Source organism: Hypanus sabinus, chromosome 17 (assembly GCF_030144855.1).
Source record: "Hypanus sabinus isolate sHypSab1 chromosome 17, sHypSab1.hap1, whole genome shotgun sequence".
Classification (NCBI taxonomy): Eukaryota; Metazoa; Chordata; class Chondrichthyes; order Myliobatiformes; family Dasyatidae; genus Hypanus; species Hypanus sabinus.
In genome coordinates, this window is record NC_082722.1 from 26,554,430 (window position 1) to 26,567,177 (window position 12,748).

A 12,748-nucleotide genomic window follows, 5' to 3' on the forward strand; every position below is an offset into this window, starting at 1 on the left:
AAGTGGGTGGCAACCGGGAGGTCCTGTCTATTGTGATGGACGGAGCGTAGGTGCTCGACGAAGCGATCCCCCACTCTGCGTCGGGTCTCTCCGATGTAGAAGAGGCCGAACCGGGAGTACCGGATGCAATAGATGACTCCAGCAGACTCGCAGGTGAAGCCTTGCCTCACCTGGAACGACTGTCTGGGGCCCGGAATGGTGGTAAGGGAGGAGCTGTGGGGACAGGTGTAGCATTTGCGCTTGCAGGGATAAGTGCCAGGTGGGAGTTTTGTGGGGAGCGACGTGTAGACCAGGTAGTCGCGGAGGGAACGATCCCTGCAAAAAGCTGAAAGGGATAGGGAGGGAAAGATGTGCTTGGTGGTGGGGTCCTGTTGAATGTGGCAGAAGTTGCGGAGGATAACAAGTTGTATCCGGAGGCTGGTGGGGTGGTAGTTGAGGACAAGGGGAATCCTGTCCCTGTTGTAGTGACGGGAGGATAGTTTAAGGGCTGAAGTGCGGGAAGCGGAGGAGATGCTGGTGAGGGCATCTATGATGACGCCAGACGGGAAACCACATCAACTTTGCTTCTAAATTTCACCCAGCCATTATTTTAACTTGATTCATCTCGGACACTTCTCTCCCCTTTCTTGATCTCTCGGTCTCCATCTCTGGAGACAGACTATCCACTGACATCTTCTCCAAACCCACTGAATCCCTTAACTATTTTGACTATACCTCTTCCCACCCTGCCCAATGCAAAAATGCCATTCCCTATTCCCGGTTCCTCCGTCTCCGCCGCATCAGCTCCCAGGATGAGGCTTCCCGTTCCAGGACTTCGCAAATGTCCTCTTTCTTTCAGGATCGTGGTTTCCGTTCTGTTATTATTTTTGCCTGCCTATTGGACATATTTCAACTCCTAAGCGGATTTCCGTCTTTACCATCAAAATGGGCAAGAGTACAGATTTGAATTTACATCTCAATAAAGATTTGGAAAATTCCTGAATTCAGCAGGAGGCCAAAATTCTGAATTCAGCAAGAGGCCATAATTTCCAGCATTATCAGAAAAGCACAAAGTAGGCCAAGTAATAAAAAAAATAAACTATAAGAGTTCTTATTTTCCTCCCAGCCCAAGCAGGTTTTAACTCTGAACCACATTATTGTGCATCGTGGTGGCGTCATCCTACGTCATGTTTACATGATTAATACTTTTCCTCCAGCAATTGCTTTTAAAGTACCACTTGCATTGCAGGAACTAGTCGATTCGGTTTCCTCAAGATGCCGGAGATATTTACGGTTTCGTACATGGCATTTCTGACCATTACTTGGCTAAGTATGCTGATTTAATCCTGCCGCTTCCGAACTAAATATTCTATTTATGAATATTTAACCACTGGCGCCCACAGCATATTTGGTTACTGTGTTTCAGCTATTTAGTCGTCTTTCGCTCTAAGACCTCCAGTGAATTAGGTCGTTGGTTTTTGTTGATTCACTGTTTCGAACTGTTATTAATACTCCTGCTTATTTTTCCGGCAGCCGTCAAAGTAACTGCGAGCGAAGTCTCTCAATTACCTCGGGTCCTGGAGGTCCCGGGTGGTGCGAATGTTACCATGTTCTGCAAATTTCCACTATTACAAGATACTGTTGACGTTCGTTGGTGGAGGAAAGGCGAGAAGACATTTTTAGAAAGGGACAGCAGAAGACATTTTACTCTAGAGTGGGGAAGGGCAGAACTTGTACTCTGGAATGTCAAGGCCGCCGACTCCGGAACGTATTACTGTGAAGCAAAAGATCAAGAACGATCTTACGGGAATGGAAGTGGCTCCAGGCTCACTGTGTTCGGTGAGTGTGGCTGTCTGGAGATTTTCATCTCTGTACATTTTACGTCAAACTTAGTGATGAGGATAAAACGAAATGTTTCGTCTTGATAAAATGAACGGCGAAAATGCATTTCTTTCACTTGTTTAAATACACCCCAGTTCAGATGTTCTAAATTCAGAATTATATAGAACAGAAGAGTTAATCACATTACTTTTTAGAAACAGGAGCTTTCTTCTCAGGTTTGCTTTCAATGCTTCTCCTTTGACTCTTAAGCTCTGATTTCTAATTACATTCTCACCAAACCTCTATGGATGAATCAGACTTTCATGCACCGTATCTGCACCCCTCATAATTTTGACTCCCTCTATCAAACGTTCGCTCATTCTCTTACCTATCACGGGAAAAAAAATCTAGCCTGTTAAACCTTTCCTCATAATTCGTGTCCTCAAATTCTTGCAACCTCCTTGCAAGTTTCCTTGAACTCATTCAATCATATTGATAACTTCCTGCAGATAGGTAACCAGAACTGCGAACAATACTCCAATTTTTTTCTCACTGACTTCTAATAGAACTTCAGCATGACATCCTATTTTTGTGCTTAATAATCTGATATATGAATGCCAATTTGACAAAAGCTATCTTTACTATACTATCCGTAGTTGGCACCACTGTCAAAGGTTGATCGACAGATATTCCGAGATCATTTTTTTTTTTTACCGTATTCCGCACTGCCAGTCTCGTTCACTGTGTAAGTCAGAGACTGGTTTGTCTTCTCAAAGAGCAACAGCTTACAATAACCTTCATTTAGTTCTACGTGCCATTTTCAGCCCATTTTTACACTTGGTCTATAAACCGCTGCAAGCTGTCATAGCTGACTACTTCAAAAAACAACTATCTGCTACCATATTCTAGCTTCTCCAGCGAAGCCAACGTTAGAGACATTTGACTCCTTCATCCTGAATACCAAGCGAATGTTCTTGCTCCACCCGCCACCCCCATGCAGAGCTTTTCCAAAGCTCTTGCTAAAATCCACATTGAACATATCCACTATCCTTCATGAAGAACCATGGTACCCCGCTCGGAAAGCTCTTTAAGCTTGGTTAGACACATTTACCTTGCACAAAACAATACTGTCCATTCCCAATCAAGCACATTCTATCTATTTATTTATATATCCTATTCTTTTGAATATCTCCCAATAAGTTTCCCACTTTTGGGTAATACCCATTATCCTATAATATCCCGGCTTATTCCGAGAGTCTATCTTGAATAACGGAAAAACTAGAGACATAACTGGAGAGCAAGTTCGTGGGAAACTGCAAGGTCTGAAAGTATCGAATTCACCTGGACCAGATGATGTACATCTCAGGATTCTGCTAAAAGTTGCTGATGAGATTGTGGAGGCATTAGTAAAGAGCTTTCTAGAATAACTAGATTCTTGAATGGTTCTGAAAGACTAGAAGATTTTAAATGTCACCCCACTCTTCAAGAAGGCAAAGAGGCAGACAAGGGAAAGTACAGGCCAGTCAGTCCGACCTCACTGGTTGACAAGATGTTAGAGTCCATTGTTAAGGATCAGGTCTTAGGTTACTTGGAGACACATAAAAAAACACGCCATAGTCAGCACAATTTCCTCAGGGAAACTCACGACAGACATATCTGACTGAATTATTTGAAGGAATGAAAAGCATGACGGAATTGATGGCTTTGTTGCAAAGTTTGCAGACAATATGAAGATAGGTGGACAGGCAGGTAGTTTTTTGGAAATAGAGAGGGTACAGAATGACTAAGACATATTATAGAGAATAGGCAAAGAAGTGGCAGATAGAATGCTGGATTGAGAAGTATGTTGTCATGCTCTTCAGCGCAGGGCATGAACGTTTTGACTATTTTCTAACTGGAGCGCAAATCCAAACACATTGAGGTGCAAAGGGACTTGGGAGTCCGTGTGCAGTTTTCCACGCAGATTAATTTGCAGGTTACCTCTGTGGTCTGGAAGGCAACTGAAATGATAGCACTCATTTCAAGAAGACTAGAATATAAAAGCAAGGATGAATATTGGGACGGATAAAACACTGGTAAGGCGTCACGGCATATTGTCAGCAGTTTAAGGCCCCTTATCTTGGAAAGAAAGTGCTGAAACTGGAGAGGGTGCAAAATAGGTTCATGGCAATGATTCCTGAATTCAATAGCTAATCATATGAAGAGCTCTGAGCCTAATCTCACTAGAATTCTGAAAAAAATAAGGCTGACTGTATTGAACCCTATTTAAATGTTAAAGTACTTGATTGTGTGGTTATGAAGAGGATGGATTGTATGGTGAGAGAGTAGAAGACCAGAGGACGCAACCTCATAATAGATGAGCATCCTTTTAAAAAAGAGATGAGGAGGAATGCATATACCCGAAGAGTGGTAAACCAGTGGATTTTCTTTTGCCACAGGCAACTATAGAGACCAAGTCATTGTAAGTCTGGATATTTACAGCAGGCGTTGATATATTGTTGATTGTTTAGGGCATGAAGAACTACGGGGAGGAGGCTGCATATCCGGGCTGAGAGGAACATTTTAGCTATGATCTAATGGCAGTGCAAACTTGGTGGGTGAAGTGGCCTAATTCGGCTCCCATATCCAATAGTCAATAGACAATAGACAATAGGTGCAGAAGTAGACCATTCGGCCCCTCGAGTCTGCACCGCCATTCTGAGCTCATGGCGGATCATTCACTATCAATACCCAGTCCCTGCCTTGTCCCCATATCCCTTGATTACCCTATCCATCAGATATCTATCTACCTCCGTCTTGAAAGCATCCAGAGAATTGGCCTCCACCGTCTTCCGAGGCAGTGCATTCCACACCTCCACAACTCTCTGGGAGAAGAAGCTCTTCCTCAACTCTGTTTTAAATAACTGACCTCTTATTCTCAATCCATGCCCTCTGGTACTGGACTCTCCCAACATCTGGAACATATTTCCTGCCTCAATCCTATCAAATCCTTTAATTATCTTAAACGTTTCAATCAGATCCCCTCTCAATCTCCTCAATTCCAGCGTGTACAAGCCCAATCTCTCCAATCTCTCTGCGTAATACAGCCCTGCCATCCCAGGAATCAACCTAATGAATCTACGCTGCACTTCCTCAATTGCCAGAATGTCCTTCCTTAAACCTGGAGACCAAAACTGTACACAATATTCCAGGTGTGGTCTCACCAGGGCCCTGTACAAATGCAAAAGGACATCTTTGCTCTTGTACTCAATTCCCCTTGTAACAAAGGCCAACATTCCATTTGCCCTCTTCACTGCCTGTTGCACTTGCTCATTCACCTTCATTGACTGGTGAACTAGGACTCCTCGGTCTCTTTGCATTTCTCCCTTACCTAACTCCACACCGTTCAGACAATACTCTTCCCTCTTGTTCCTGCTTCCAAAGTGGATAACTTCACATTTATTCATATTGAATGACATCTGCCAAGTATCTGCCCACTCACCCAGCCTATCCAAGTCTCCCTGTATTCTCCTAACGTCCTCTTCGCATGTGACACTGCCACCCAGTTTAGTATCGTCAGCAAACTTGCTGATATAGTTTTCAATTCCCTCATCTAAATCGTTGACATAAATCGTAAAGAGCTGTGGTCCCAATACAGAGCCCTGTGGTACCCCACTAGTCACCTCCAGCCAGTCCGAGAAACACCCATTCACTGCTACCATTTGCTTTCTATCTGCCAACCAGTTTTCTATCCATGTGGTCTTAAAACATTAGCTATACACCAGTCCTCCGACACCTCACCCACGAGTAAGGACATTCTGAACACCTATATTGGGGCCCTTTCACTTTTTGCATTAGCTTCCAACGAGGTCCGACAAGACATCTTGCCATATTCTGGGGATATCCGCACCCTAATTTGCCTCAAGACTGTAATCCGTATATGGACCATGACATTGCTTCTGTTTTGCCTTAGTTGTGTAGCCTCTGTGTACGTCTTCCAAGTTGATATTGATGGAAATAGATTAGAGCTCCCCCCCCCACCTCTTTAGGCCCCATGCTTTGTTGAATTCGCTGATCTGCAAATGGATCTATTTTATTTGTCGCTCTCCCTTTACGCTTAATGTATTTGCAGAAAGATTCGATTTTTCTTTTTCACCTTGGCATTGTCCTTCACCTAAAATTTGAGACGGCCAAGAATATTGACGTGGGTATAGGTGTGGGAAGTGGAGTCAGGCAACCGTGAGCTCCGGATGGCTATTGTACTCAGAGCGAAATCCTAACTGCAGTGATAAACAGATAAAACAATCTAACTATTGAATCTCTCCCGTTAGACACCGACCATAGCTGTAGCGGAAGCAGATCCTGTTTACAAAACCTTAAAATTGGGCTCACGTTTTAGTGAGCTCTGTTTATTGTGAAATTGAAGTTGTTCAGTTCCTGTTTGAACTTCTGCAAGGCATCATTTACATAAGCGATCCTATAGCAGTGCCATGTCACTGTCAACCATTTTGCTGCAGGACGGCAGGCTTTAGAAAGAATGGAACTATGGAGTCAATGCGCTTAATATCAGTTTGCATATCCGTTACTGGTTGTTTCATACAGGAGATGATTTGCCACATTCAACACGGGGAAATGTTGTAGGAGTGGTTTACATTCCGAAGAAAGCTCTATTACTGGATGTTTATGACTTGGATGCTCAAACCCAAGACCTGAAATACTCCCTAAGCAGTTGAGCCGACAGAAAATTAAACTCCGGGGGCACTTGTACTATCCAAAAATCTGATATTTTGGGTTTTGTAGCTCAGTCTTGATATGAAATGAAAAATCCAAAAATAGCGAGGATTCCAAAGTCAACTGTGCAATAAAACTCAAATACCATTCAAAAGAGAATGACTTCCTCACTTCGGAACTCTTAGCTTCGCCGTCGAAGTGTATTCTCTGGACACTTCCTTTCATCCATCTCCCAAGGTGACTGTATTTGTTCTGCTTATCTTGTGACTGTCTGTGTTGGATGGTAACTACGTGTGCCGTGTGTGACTACATATACTGTACTGTATCTTGCAACTTGGCCCCAGAAGAACAATGTTTCACTTAGAGGTGCGTGTGTATGGTTAAGCAACAATAAACAGAACGGGAAATTAAAATAATTTATTAAATACTGTTTAATAATGGCGGGTAACTAATTTGATAGTTGAGTGTCATTTTAGTTGGTGCGGAGATGAAGGACCTACCTGCACTGAAATAGATGGAAAATACCCAATATAACTTTGTGTTTACTCAAGCTCCTCCAACGCCATTGGAAATTCTTCCTATTGGAGGGTTTTCGTCTCCTCGAAAGCTTCTTTGTAAAACGGCTGCCTTCTACCCGGAGAAATTAGAAATCAATTGGCAAAGAAATAACAAAGAAATTCGCAGTGGAATAGAAAGTGTGACGAACCGGAGCGTGGATGGATTGTACGAAGCTTTTAGTTTATTGGAAATCACGCAGTCTACTTGGGGAGAAGATGTCTACACCTGCCTGGTGTCACATGTCTCCCTCACGGTGCCTGCAAGTTTCAGCTACATCCTGGAGCAAGGTAAGATGGTGTTTCGATAAAGCCATGATGTTGGATCTGGGCCTTAAACGTCGACAACTTAGATCTACTCGTACGAAAGCTGGATGAACTCAGCAGGTCGGGCAGCATCCATTGAACGAATCAACAGATGCTACCCGACATGCTGAGTTCATCCAGCTGTTTTACTTGTTGATTTGACCACAGCATCTGTAGTGTACTTTGTATTGACAATTTAGATCTGCCTAATCAGCTGAGTTTTTCCAGGATTTTATGAGTTACACTAGATTTCAGCAAGTTCAGAATATTTTGCGCTCAATATAAGATGGAAGTGCTCACAGGTTATAGTGGTGGTGTCAATATGCCCTTGTAAGAAACGTAACTGAACAGCCAGCCAAACACGGAAGAATGACTACTTTTGAAGCTTAGTAATTGACAGTGAATATTCAACGTGAATGGTGTCCAAAATCTAATGTCTTATTCCGTTAGTTTAAATCGTGTAGGACGAATTAAGAAATTGAATTCGTGCGGTATTTGTAAGGTAGCAAACTTCGGACCATTTGCCAAAATTGTGACATAGCAAAACTTAAACTTTATATCTCATCGTGTTATAACAAAGGTGGAAACTTGCATTTCGTGCCTGATGATATATTTTCAGATATTGTGTAGAGAAATTTGAAAGGAGCTCATGAAACATGTTGTATTGTTAATTGACATATGTGCATTTGTATTTAGTTGCATAAATGCTTCACGGTTTCTTGTCTCCCCCTCGTAGATCCAGAAGACGCTGAAACTAAATTAATTCTGTCATGTGTAGTGGGCGGATCTGCAATTTTAGCTCTGATAATAGTCTTGCTGAAAGTCAGTTTAAAGAGATCGCACGGTAAGAACCCTAATAGCTGAGAAGTGTCACCTCTTTTCGCGCAAAATAGACGCCCTAAAGATATTCAACTTCACAAAGAATGAATGTCATTACAGCATGATTAGACATGGATTGTGATATTCGAACCTGATTACATTGATAATCATTAGGCACAACACAAGCTGGATCTTCAAATGCAATGATTTCACCAGTTCACTCGCTGTATTTACATGATGCACCTTGTTCGTAAATGCCGCTATATTCTTTTGGAATACTTCAGATGTCGTTTTCAATACAATGGCAGATCCAATTTTGAAAAGGGAAGCAACTGGGGTAGGTCTAGGCTTACTTTGACTGTGTAAAGAACATTGATGAACTCGTGAATGTCTCTTTGATTTTAATTTCCATTTTAGCGACAGTATTTAAATGTAGTACGGCCACTCATATGCTATTTATGATCACTTTACAGCTTCGTTAAAAGTCGAAGACTCTTGACCATAGTGCCGTTATGTTGAAGACAACTGATACCACAAAAGGCTTTCTAAAAGATTCATAAATTAGGCAGTTCCTCTTACGCGATGAATTCAATTAGAATTTGGCAAATAATCTCCAATTTTTCGAATGCAAATAATTTATTTTATTTTTCTTAAGGAATCAACACAAGTTCTTTGGACAGATATCAGAATGAAGAGACGGTAGGTGAAGTGGCTTGTCTTCTTTCAGAGTGGTGTATACGTATAGCAGAGCTTTTATAAATTTATTTTATTCTAACATTTGGAAATCAGTAGGGAAGAATGAAACTATCCGACAGTTCTTTATCTTGAAGTACATATCCAAGATGTATTTGAATATTCCTGTTGATTCTGTTTCTTAATCGGGTGCACTAAGATGAACGGTAAGAAATACTATTGTAATTTAGGTTGTTAATCATACTTCATGTGACGAATAATTAAATACAAATCTAAGACTGAGGTATTTTAGATATCAAATGTCGGTTTACGAGAATTGCTATGTACTGGTCAATGGGGCAAATATGGTACACGCACGAATCAGTTCGCAATATATGTTACATTTGAATTGACGGCAGATTATAAATGCAGCGAAATCTTGTTTTGGAAAGTCATTTGCCGTTTTTAACCCCGATTCCCAATAAAGATCTACACAACAGTGCATAACCTGCAATGGAATCGGATATGCTTCTTATTCACCGTGTAGTGTTTGGTGCAAAGTGATACCCACATGTTAAGGATACTCCATACTCCATGAGGCTACGCTGAATTATCTTCCTCAATTTTGAAAACAATGGGTGAAACTTATAAATGTATTATCATCTCTCATTTTGGATTTAATCCAGAATTAAATCTCTCTAGCGACATATTGGGAAAGAGAAAACGTTGTCCTTTCAAGTTTATCACCTCTCCCCAGAAAACAACATAAACGTTAAGTGTTTCTCTTTTGCTTTCTTGTTTCCTGATCTACTGCGTGTTTTATTTGTTTATTTTACTTCAGAGTTTCAGCAATTCAATGTTATTATATTTGTCCCACCTGGATTCTCCTGTTAGCATGTATCGGTTGTATAACGATCTGTCTAGAATTGGAAACGTCTTTTTTTGTTCCATTAATCAGCTTCCCAATTTTAGAGCATGTTTTTACGTTTTCGTAAGGATAGCTGCAGCAACAACTTTTCCCAGCTGTTTTGTTCCACCTGGGTGGACTTCAACCTAAAGGCATGAACATTGGTATCACAAAATTTTGATACATAGTTCATCATCCCCCTTCTCTTTTTCTCTCTGTTCGCTATTATGGCTTCCTTTCACCTCTTCACTTCTTATCTGCCTATCACCTCCTTCTTCCATTTTTCCCAGGGTCCACAGTCTCCTCCTGTCAGGTACTTTCTTGCATCCTTTTCCTTTTCCAATCATCACTTCCCAGCTTCATCGTCATTCCATCCCCCAGTATACACACACCTCCTTACACACATGTTTTCGCATATTACCTGCCATCTTGTATTCCCTCCCCACCTTCTTATTCGAGCTTCTGACTCCTTCTTTTGATCTCCTGATAAAGCGATTTGGCTAGTAACATAGACAGTTTATTTACCTTCATGCATGCTGCCTTACCAAATAAATTCAATCATTGTTTTTCATTGCATTCCTCAAGATCTCCAGCATCTGCGGAATCCCTCGAGATGATCTTTCTTCCCTTGCTTTCACGAATGTAATTTAATTTTTACATGGAGTGACAGGGGGCGAAACCAAATGCAGGACACAGGCTCGCAGATAGGGTTGAGAGGTGTTTGCACAGTCGCAAACGTGGAACAGATAACCAGAAAGAACTTTGATACGGAACTCTGATATGGAGTCTTGATACGGAGACGGGGTTCTCATGGAATAACTTGAAACTATAGCTGAACTTAGAACGAACAGTTCTGAGCGGTCGGGAAACGAAGTAATCACATGGGAATAGACCAACGAACTGGCGGCCCGTGTTTGTTTGGCCACTGTTCTTACTCTGCAGTCTCCGATGGAAAACTGGTGTACTAGAACTAGAGAACTAGCAGCAATTGGAAATCTAACGACTGGAACTAGGCATAATCAACTAGATAGGAGCGAGATGGGGGAGAGCCAGACGGGGCCATAACATTCATATGTAATTTGCAAACGAGGAAACACTAAAACGCATGAAACGAGGAATAGCCATCCTTTCCAACGCCCATTATCAGCTCCATAATGAACAGGAATATCTGATAATAACCTAGGAACACTGATCCAACAGAACATTGGTGTTATTAATAGAAATGCCGAATTGTGACAAAACAGTAGCCACAGGGCATGAATGAACAAAGTACCAACGTTCGTTCTATGAGTTGTGCGGCATCCACTGATTACAGCATTTGTGTGCATTCGGAGGTGTGACTGAGGAAACACCCGTAAAATCTATAGGCTGAACAGTTTGCGGCAATCAGATACATATAACACAAACATGCATTTGTATTCTGAGTTAGCAAAATATTTTTACTATACATGCTGCTTCAAGGAGTTACCTAATCTCCCAACTCAATTATTTGAAGTTCATGATAAGTAAGGAAAGAAACACTTATTGTTCAGTGGGACAACAGGAGCTGTTGGAGTTGAACTACCTAATGAATCAAAAAGGGAAAGTTTGATAAAATATTGACATAAACTTTGTGTAAGCGGCAGAAATGTAAAGTTGACAACTTATGAGTGCATCACTAATTTATTTTACAATTATTGATTCAACTTGTTCAACTCAATGGGTTCTCATTTCACTGCTGATTTTGAAATATTTTCACAGACTAACAGAAATGGAGCTGACAAACTGACTTACGCTGCTCTGCAACTTCCCAATTCCAAGAACACCTCAGCATCCACTCATCAAAACGAACATACATTGTAATCAGATGTAAATACATCAAAGAAACTGTGAAGCTGAGAATCCAACTGCAATTTAGAGCTATAGACAATCAATGAGTGCAGACCTCGGTATTGCTTCTTTTAATTTCTTGTAATCAGACAAAGGTTGTTAATCGATATAACATTTATAATTTATGAAGATAAGGGATCAATACCGTCTTCGATTTGTTGGAAGCAATTATCCGTGGAAAAACTGAAAGCAAGTAATTCAGGAATAAGATTTGGAATAAACGATTCCGACTCTCTCTAGCGCCCAGTCATAATCGCCATTGTACAGTCCCCGATCATTTCAGGAAAGAAAACTACTTTGCCTGAAGTACCGCCCCACACGCAAGATTTTCTGTCCACAGTCCTCAGAGAATGAAAAAAAAATCAAGAGATAGGTCACCACTAGCGAGAGAAACTTTGCTGCAGGGTTAAAAAAACGCCAACTGAACAGTTATTCTTTGCACACATGTCAACGTTCAACAGAGGGGAATATATGTTTGAAGATGTGAAAAACATCGCAACATGTTCTCGCTATAACACCTCTGTATTTGAATATTGATCAGTAAATATCGTATGCTGCAAAAAATGAGTCCTCTTCTGTTTCTTATACATTCACGGCTTGTTACTCAAAATTAGCTGTATAATACAAGTGCACTATCACATGGTTGTCATGGTCCGATCTGTGAAATCAGCATTCTGGTTCACAGTCCGGTCGATGATCCTTATTCCATGCTCTCCGGGTTTCCCCAGTTTCTGTTGAGGCAGCTGATTCTTGTTTGGACTGGCTTCATAAACAGCGTCAGTGTTCACCATCGGGCTGCTGGATTGTTCCTGTCCTGACCCATTGTCTGTATCCCTTCCCTTCACCTACCTCCTGGAGACTAGCCTAGCCTAGCTTTGCCTTGCCTTGCCTCGCCTGGAGCCTTGCCTCGCCTTGCCTCTGCCTGGAGCCTTGCCACGCCTTGTGTCTGCCTGGGGCCTTGGCTCGCATTGCTTCTGCCTGGAGCCTTGCCTCACCTTGCCTTACCTCTAGCTGGAGCCTTATCCCACCTCGCGTTGCCTCTGCCTGGAACCTTGCCTCGCCTTGTCTGTGTCTGGAGCCTAGCCCAGTTTGGAGCAGTCTGTCTGTGTTT

General features: G+C 41.8%; 1 protein-coding gene across 1 annotated transcript; it reads left to right on the top strand.

The window, feature by feature from the left end:
- Window positions 1-1,240: 1,240 nt before the first annotated feature.
- Window positions 1,241-12,141, top strand: LOC132407158 (RLA class II histocompatibility antigen, DP alpha-1 chain-like). The gene is made up of 6 exons (XM_059993454.1): window positions 1,241-1,309; window positions 1,513-1,818; window positions 7,062-7,355; window positions 8,107-8,214; window positions 8,845-8,888; window positions 11,509-12,141. Exons 1-6 carry the CDS (start codon window positions 1,255-1,257, stop codon window positions 11,608-11,610), a joined length of 909 nt encoding a protein of 302 aa, XP_059849437.1. The 5' UTR covers window positions 1,241-1,254; the 3' UTR covers window positions 11,611-12,141.
- The last annotated feature ends 607 nt before the right edge of the window (window positions 12,142-12,748 follow it).